Source organism: Abrus precatorius, unplaced genomic scaffold (assembly GCF_003935025.1).
Source record: "Abrus precatorius isolate BTA unplaced genomic scaffold, Abrus_2018 Scaffold3, whole genome shotgun sequence".
In the NCBI taxonomy this organism is placed as follows: domain Eukaryota; kingdom Viridiplantae; phylum Streptophyta; class Magnoliopsida; order Fabales; family Fabaceae; genus Abrus; species Abrus precatorius.
In genome coordinates, this window is record NW_020874373.1 from 12111641 (window position 1) to 12120892 (window position 9252).

The 9252-nt window shown below is 33.4% G+C and overlaps 1 protein-coding gene across 2 annotated transcripts; it reads left to right on the top strand.

Annotated features, from left to right (window-relative positions):
• Positions 1-729: 729 nt before the first annotated feature.
• Positions 730-3678, top strand: LOC113861836 (F-box protein At2g26850-like). Of its 2 annotated transcripts, XM_027494897.1 has the most exons (5): positions 730-2022; positions 2159-2238; positions 2421-2593; positions 2739-2813; positions 3076-3678. In XM_027494897.1, the coding sequence occupies exons 1-5, from the start codon at positions 1357-1359 to the stop codon at positions 3261-3263; spliced, it is 1182 nt and encodes a 393-aa protein (XP_027350698.1). In that variant the 5' UTR covers positions 730-1356; the 3' UTR covers positions 3264-3678. The 2 variants fall into 2 exon arrangements, with proteins under 2 accessions (XP_027350698.1, XP_027350699.1); XM_027494898.1 differs by lacking the exon at positions 2739-2813 and having other exon boundaries at positions 3076-3637.
• The last annotated feature ends 5574 nt before the right edge of the window (positions 3679-9252 follow it).

A 9252-nucleotide genomic window follows, 5' to 3' on the forward strand; every position in this document is an offset into this window, starting at 1 on the left:
AATAATAAATAAATAAATAAATATTTTTATAAAAAATGATAAAATTACATGAATAATATTTTTCATAAAATTCTTTTACTTTGATTGTCTTAATGATATTCATTAACATTCTTCTTATGTGTCATTTTGTTTATTTTTTTTTCTTTGACATTTTAATAATTTTGTTTTCTGAATAGTATTTGGCTTAAAGCATGATTAATACAGTGAAAAACAAAGTTGAAGGACATTGGAAATATCACACGCAACAATGCAAGGGAAGAGGCCCCGTGTCCTTTCTGCGAGGATAGCAATAAATAAGATTGATTTTATGAGGTGTTAATCAATTGAAGGACACAGTTTTGGTTCTTCAGTAGGGACTCATTCATAATCTCACAATATTTCTTGTCTGCCTCTTTTCTTTTGAGTGGAGAGTATAGAGTTTGGTGGAAGTTAGGCAAAGAAAACAGGTAGACTTTTATGACACAGTTGTAACAAACCACATTAACACACCCACACCCACCTATGTAATTCATTAAACCCCTCAAAACCCATCATTCAATTTTAGATAATAGTCACTTTCTTCTCTTCTTTACTCAAAAACACGCCACACACAAGGGGACTCTCTGATTAAAAAGTTAGTGACTTTAGGTGAATTCAAAGGGACCCACTTGCTATTTCATAGCCATATAAGTTTCCTTTTCTTTTTTTCTTAAATTGTTATAAATATAGTATGATATGCTAAACTTTGTTGTTTCCGTTTTGAATTGTTAGTGTATGCATTAATTGGTACAATTATTGTTGCCTAACTCATCCCACGTGGCTTGTATTTCCTTCAATCTCCTAGATTTCAGCTTGTTATTCTCATAATCATGTGATTTCAAGCTCCGTTGGATTAAAAATTTGATCCACCATGTTTCTTTTGGTGTCATCATCGTTGGAATCTAAGCAAGTAGTATAATGCTTTGTTTTGCTTTGCTACCCTTCTCTCAACACCTCTCCATCAATCACTGAACAGCTGCCTCCCACTGCCCGTACATATTGCCTCTCTCCATTGTGGGAATTCACTGTGTGAAGATGCTAACACAATTTTAAGTAGCATCCTTGATGTTTGTTTTGTGTTCAATTAGGAAAGTGCTTTTTAACTAACCAGCTGTGAAAGCTTGTCGGTTGTGTAGTTTACACAAGTCCTTCTCTCAGAGCATTGCTCTAAGACAGTTAGACAAAAGCCATCGGTTTGGCCAAACCACCACTCTCCTCTTCCATTGGTGGATCTTGTTTCTCTCTAATAGAAAACCATTTTGTGTTGAGTTTCAGCTTTTTGATGCAGCTTCTGCCAATCTCAATTAGACCCTTTTGATAAATTGACCTCCAATTACAATGCTTTATTTCCTTATATCTTTTGTGTCCTTTCTCATTCTCTCCAAGTCCTTTACCAGTAAGCCTTTTTCATCTGGGGAAAGTGGGACCAAACTTGTGTCAAGCGGTTTTTTGGGGGGTCTTTCAAGTTGGCTGGTTTCTCGGCTCAGGAAAGGAAGCAACCCTTCTAGCTTTTTTCAGTTTTCTCTTGGCATGTCGTTGAAAAAGAAGAGTTGTGTATCTAAAGTGGAGAATGGAGAAGAGGAAAGTAAGGTTTCTCTCTTGGATTTGCCTGATTTGCCATTGGAGTGTATCCTTGAGCACCTTTCACCAGCTGAATTATGTAGTTTGGGAACAGTATGCACATCTCTCAGGGAAAGAAGTAGAAGTGATCACTTATGGAACAAACACATGGAAAGGAAATGGGGTAAAGTCTTTGGTGATGCTGCATATAGACAATGGAAATTGCACGTAGCTTCCCAAAACACTGAAAAGATCTCCAATCAGCACAGTCAGAAAGGAATATTTGCTTTCCTTCATGGATTTCAACCCTTCCTATGGATTAAATCAAAATCAGAAAACGGCACACAATCAAGGAGCTCCTCACCAGATGATTCAATAGTGGCTCTATATCTTTCTCTTGAGACTGGCAAATTTTGGTTCCCAGCTCAAGTCTATAACCGTGAGGTTGGTTACACAATCTGATTTATGTGTTACTAGTAGGAATGCTTCTCTAATCTGAATGGTTAAAACTACAAATATTGTGCTTAGCAATTCTGCCTTTCGGGATTTTGTCTGATTTTTTCACACTTTCCATTGTCAGAATGGTCATGCCGGGTTCATGCTTTCATGTTATGATGCCCAACTTTGCTATGACTCTAGAACTGACACTTTTCTGGCAAGGTATGTGAAAAGGTTGACTCCTTCAAAGTTGTGCTTACATGCCAAACTACTTGTCTGTGTCTGTCCTAGTGTCCCTGTGGTTAGAATTTAAAATCACACCAAAATCTTAGCAGCATAACCTTTTATAGGATGGCTTCTTTTACCAAATTCTGGAAGGTTGATAAGCTCATGCTTTGTGACAGGTACTCACCACATGGGAGATGGACAACTGAGGAAAACATACAATGGGACCGGCTGAGAGTGCCACCAATTGACTCTTCTCCACACGCTCTTCATATCTCTGACTGTTTGGATGACTTAAGACCTGGAGACCATATTGAGATCCAGTGGAGAAGAAACAAAGAGTTTCCTTATGGTATGTCCTTGTTTTGCACTGTTGTCAATGTTTGTGTCTTGTTGGACTAATTTGTGAATTATCTCTGGTAAATGGTTTTATCACACTTTTGTTAACATGAATTTGGTCATGACATGCAATAATTTGTACAAGTGTTTTATTGTAGGCTGGTGGTATGGTGTTATTGGTCATTTGGAAAAATGTCAAGGGCAAGGGAACCATTGCCATTGTCACAATAATGGTAAGAACTATTCACTTGTACATTTTATACTTTTCTGAACTTCAAATCATGGGTATAGTAGAATTTGGGTTTTCATCATATGGAAAACAAAAACATTTTTATTGATAAGGAGAAAATATAAGCTACTATAGTCTTTTTTGTCAAGAATTACTTGTCTTATATAATAAAAGATATACACTCACTCATAACGCATGTATAACCCCTCTGGTTGTGCTAATTCCTAAACAAAGTTTTAGAACTGACAAAAAAGTGTTGCTGACAGATATGGTGCTTTTGGAGTTCACACAGTACACGGCTGGTTCTAGATGGAGACAAACTGTGATAAACAGGAAGCATCATAGAGAACAAGGCAATGAAGTAGATGGTTTTTATGGTGGAATTAGGAAGCTGCAAAGTGAAGATGAAATTACAAGGTGGAAGAACTTGTGGCCAACCAAAATTGTGGAATAGCATCATTGATTTGATACCTTAGAACTTAGTAAATTAAGCAGATTCACCCTTCCAAAAGTGTGAAGATGTGAAGGATTAGTTTGTCAAAGAACGATGTCATGTCATGCTTCACTAACGGTATAAACTTGGAAACGTGCATTTGATCGGATAATTTTTCAGGCTGTAACATGTGTACCGCGACATGAAAAGCAGTGTATAGGTTGCAGTTTTCTTTTAGCACCTTTTTTTGGTCTTGTAATACATCTCTTCAAGACAAAACATGTCTATAATAATTAATGGGAGAACATAGTTCATACTATAATGTTTAGCTGAAACAGAGAAGATTCATTCGATTAGTATTCAATCTGGCATAATAATGTTGCTGTTTGGCTCGTAAAAAGAACAATACAAGAAGAAGATAAAAAATTGATCTTCTCTAATCTTAGTATGTGAAAATTGTTTATATCTTAATAGATATTCATAAGTGTAAGATTATATAGAATTTTTGTGTCCGCCTTTTCTTTTAATACATGTACTTAAATTTTGATAGTAATCACTAACAAAATTTGCAGAGCCCTGTTGTGTAAAATTTTACGTGAAAGGATCAATTCCGACACTAGGTGGGAAGGTAAAATGGGTTGGGGGCTGCAATACTCGACCTTAAAACTCTGAAAAATGACCATGCACTCATGCTGCCCTTAAAAGAAGGTTGCATTAACCTCTAACCCTCCTCGTAATATAAGGTACCAGAGGAATGCGACTTTCACCTTTTTTTTTTCTCTTAAATTAATATTTTTTCTTTTATTTTAATAATTTTTAACTAATAATAAGAAGTATGTTGCTAACATTTCTCTAAAAGACAATGCAAACAAAGAATTATCATGAAATTACCAAAATAAAAATTCACAATACTTTAACTCACCCACGATTAGATTCTAGCCATTTGTTTTTGAGAAATATTTTTACGTGGTATTGTAGAAAAATTAGAACATTTAACTAAAGGTACTCTGTTGGAGTTAACAGGCTCCGCAGATATGCATGGAGTTAGCTTGAAAAGATTTTTATAGCCACCAGAGCATGATAAATATCTCCAAAACTGAGGGAGAAAAAAATAACCATGATAAAAATGATAAAAAAAATCAGAAGCAATTACTAACATATTATTGCTAATTGTCTAAAAAAAAATTTCATTACAAAATGCTGTTGGTACAAACGCAAAAGGTGCAAAAGACACTTCCATTATAAAACATATTACATGTACTAGTAGAAAGAAGAAGCAAACTTTTTGGAAAAGAATGAACCCCTTGATCATACAGTACACTATTTGTTGTCTTCTCAAGAATTAAGGGATATTTGATATAATGATAGTTATCATTCAAATCATATAACAAAGAAAAGAAGTTGTTTCATGCAATTAAATAAAACCATATATACATACTGTTGAGAATATTCAGAGTTTAGGAAACAGGTTGGCATTAAGACTAAAAATGACAACCAAGAATATATTCTATTGACAAAAAATTTATTTTTACCGTTTTTCATTTGTCGGGCCTTACTCAAAATGTGTTACGGGTTGGCTAATTGATCTACAAGAACCATATCATCTTTGACTGATGGATGCATCATCAATAATTAGAAGAAGGACCAAGTTGCAGATACTGTCACAGGGGCACAAAGATTTTTTTTTTTTTTTCTTTGGTTATGTTGCTTTGGTAAATGACTTTATGTCATTAAAACGCGAGAATATGGATTAAAGTCATTATGTTTCAAAAATATCTTGAAGAGTTAAGGCTATACTTCTATTTGTTGGACGGACAGAGCAGCCCTCTGCATTCTCTAATTTTAGAAGCACACTAACATGTAAAAAATAGGAAAAATAAAAACAAGAAAAAAGATACACAACTTTAATGAAGCTATAACCTCTATTCAAAGGGAAGAACTAGATTCATGAGGGTTTCACTTTTCTAGGCTTGAAAAAAAATGAAAATACAAAATTTATGATCAATCCAAGAATCATTTCGATTGCATTAGGAACGAGGATTCAAAATATCATACATTAATCAATCAAAGAGAGATTCAACAACTAAAAGAAAATTTAATTTTTTGTTGAGATACTTCTTTTTTTCAAACGGAATAAATAGAGATAGAATCAAAACAATTTTTTAAAAGCCTTTATGGATATTCTTTAATGTGCCGACTATTCAAAGAACGTGAGAACCATTTTCTATTTTCATAAAATGATACACATTAGCTAATGGTCCTCCTGGTGCTACATCGAAGAATAAAAACAAGAAAAAAAGATACACAACTTTAATGAAGTTTAACATTCTTATCTACGTGTCTACAAACTTTTAACATGATTTTATTATTTTATAACATATAAATACAAGTCTATGATACACTAAAATGACTATATATTGTTATGGTAACTAAATATAAAATAAATTTTCATATTTATAATATTTTTTATTTATTTTTATTTATTAAAATAAAATTTAAATTAATAGTTTACTTTAACCAATGGCAGTTCGCTTGGCTACTAATGTTCGTAGCTTGCATGATGCAAGTAGAGGGAGTGACAGAACTCTATGGTATTACCTTTGTTGTTATAGAAGGAAGTGATTTATATTAAAATGGCCACAAGATTTTATTCCTTGCAAGATTAATTAATTTTTGATCTAAAGTTAGCATTTTCATTGTTCTTAATAAATTTAATTTTTTATATATTTTTTTTAAAGAAAGGAGAATATTGGCGCTAATAATAATTAGTAATCAGTTTTGATATTCTAAAGATATGTTTTGTTATTATTTAGTTTTGATTAGATCCTTCTAGACACGACTTTATTTCTGGTTATGTTAACCTTTTGTATAAATTTCTCTTTCTCCTTTGTAATATAGAGCATTCACAATCAATAATAGTTTTTCATTCAGTTTGTATAAACTCTTTTATGGTATCAAAGCTCTCTTGGTGAGGGCTCTGCCACAATTGTCCCTTTTCTTCCGCTAAGCACTCTTACACCTCCATGGCTGAATTAAAAAAAAATAAAATTACGGTTCCTCCAAAGAAGATGAATCTCAAAACCTCAATAGCCCATAGTATATGCATCCTGGTGAAAACACAAGAGCAATCATCTCTACGCCGCAACTCGACGGAACCAATTATCATCTCTGGAGCAAAAACATCAAGTGAGCACTCCTTTCAAAGAATAAACACAAGTTCATTGATGGCTGCATCAAAGAACCAAATAAGACTGATCCACTTTATGATGCATGAGAAAGGTCAAACAATCTTGTAGTAGGATGGATCACCAAAACTGTGTCACCACAAATCGCACAGAGCATTGCCTACATCGATGATGCACAGGAGCTGTGGGAGGATTTGAAAGACAAATTTGCGAAAGGGAACCATTTTAGAGTTTTAGATTTACTTCAAGAATTGCATTCAATCAAGCAAGGTGAACGTTCTATATCTTCCTATTATACTGATTTAAAGATTCTATGGGAAGAATTGGAATCATTGAGACCAATTTCTTCTTGTACCTGTGGAGCCCAATGCACTTGCAACATCACCAAAACCTTCAAGCAATATAGGGATTTAGAACATGTTATATGTTTTCTAAAATGATTAAATGATCAATATGCTCATGTGAGAAGCCAAATATTGATCATGGAACCCCTTCCACCAATCAACAAAATCTTCTCCTTGATTCTCCATCAAGAAAGGCAATTTGAGAACCCTATGATGGTAGAGTCCAAGATTTTTACCACTACCACAAGGAAATGTTCTAACTGGGGAGGAACTACAGGAGGTAGAAATAACTACCAAAGTGGCCGTGGAAGAAGCAGAAACAATTCCAAATGATCTATTGGTGGAATGACCAAGGTTTGTAGCTTCAGTGGTAATGAGAATCATACTGTGAAAATGTTGTTTCTTTTCCTTCAAACACGGCAAGTGTACCAAGTCTGTTGCAAGTAATAACCGGTAGAGTACTGAAATATCGTCCTCAGAGAGCAATTCAAATGTATTAATCAATAAGATACAAATTAATTGAGTTTATATACAATAAATTTGGTGAATGATTTTCATGAAATATTAAAACAACAATTAAAATGTAAAGCACTAAAGTAAAATCTGGTAAGATTCAAGTTAAAAAGCTAGGATTGAATTTTATCTATCTCCCCCTTTATATTCCAGTAATCTAGTGATAAATATAGCAATTATTTCCAATGAATCTGATGCAAAATACGAAAATCATATATTTCAATTCTTTGAAAATATATTCCTAAGATAATTTCTCAAATGTTGATTCCTCAAACAGTTAATAAACTATCCAACATTAAAATTAGGATTTAAAAGGAATCAACAACTTGGATTCTATTCCTAGAACAACTAGTTATTGTGTAACCTCAATCAGATCTAGATTTAAATAATATCTTCCCAAATACAACTCAGATCTGAACTCCAAAAATTGTCAAATGACTAGATTCAACCATTAAAACGAATTGAGATCACCAAATCAATAGAAATGAAGAAGAAATAACTATATTTATATAGATTACTGAGAATACATTAGGTTTGAAGATTTATATTCAATCCCATACAAGATTTAGCTACTTATGGCAACCATATCAACAAAAATGGAGATACAAAAGGGATAAAACATCAAAAACCAAGTATTTCTACTCCTTTTCTTTGCCTTGCTCCGTTCTGGACCTCTGGAACTGATTTTGAAACAGTACTTCTCACTTGAACATAAAAATTGCCTTTTATACTGGTCTGCTCGAGCTTCTCTCGCTACAGCGACATGACCTCATTGTACCGAGAAATGGAGATATAAATTAGGTCATTCTGTTTTCTTCTCGCTGTAACGTTAACTCTCGCTACAGCGACCACTTCTTGCTGTAGCGACATGGGAACAAATTCACCATCTTTTCAATACGCATTCTCGCTACAGCGAGAGACCTCTAGAAGCTGATTTTTTTGCAACTTCATGCTTCAATTACTCCTTCTCTGTCTTTTTATAATCTTCTTCAACCTTAAGTGATGTTTCTCTTGTGATTCCAGCTACAAAATAGATCAAAAAGAGATTAAAATACTAAAATTGCATTCATTTCTAAAAATATATATGTATTTGTAAAAGTTTCAAGTTTGAAAGGAATTTAGCAAAATAGTCCAACTTTTAACACAAAAGTGTTCAAATTACCATCTCAAATCACTTATTTTATACACTTATCAGAAAACATGCTACTTCAAGCATGGTTTCCCATCAAACTTTAAATTCAAGAACAAAAATACTGGTTCATCTATCAGTTCTTTCTCAGATTTCACAAAATTCAGATACTACTAATAAGAACAATGAACAAAAGGAATCATTGAGTAATATCACATCTGACTAATATGCACAGATCATGAAAATCCTCAAAACAAGTAATTCACAAGGTCTAGATCATATGATAAATCAGGTTTCTTATAATAAACCTGATGAGGGTAGGATTCATCAATCCTCAGCTAAGAAAGGTAATCTTCTTGGCCCAGTGCTTGGATTTTAGACATGGGGGCCACTGATCATGTGACTAACTGTTTAGATAATTACATTATCTATTATTCTATAAATCCTATACAAGTTAAAGTCCCTAATGGCACTATTACACATGCTGAATTTTCTAGGACAGTTTCTTTTACTGATAATTTCTATCTTGATCATGTTCTTTTTATTCATAGCTTTCAAATCAATCTTATTTCTGTTCAAACGTTGACAGCATCTTTAAATCATATCCTAATATTTAATAAATCCTCTTGTGTCATACAGGATATGACTACTTCGAGGATGATTGGATAAGCTAAAGTACAAAATAATTTATACCTACTATAGCACCCTAATAAGCCTACTGTAACTGTTGTTCCTGCTCTGCATTCTTTTAATGAGAAACATGTATTGAACATTATTAGTAATTTTGATTTGTGGCATTATCGCCTTGGTCATCCTTCTGATAAAGTTTTACATCATAT

Bases quoted from the DNA above. Each gene is read 5' to 3' on its own strand.
- LOC113861836 (XM_027494897.1), top strand. From the start codon at position 1,357: ATGCTTTATTTCCTTATATCTTTTGTGTCCTTTCTCATTCTCTCCAAG. The intron at 2,239-2,420 runs GTATGTGAAAAG...GCTTTGTGACAG, and splicing joins ACTGACACTTTTCTGGCAAG to GTACTCACCACATGGGAGAT. The intron at 2,814-3,075 runs GTAAGAACTATT...TGTTGCTGACAG, and splicing joins TTGCCATTGTCACAATAATG to ATATGGTGCTTTTGGAGTTC.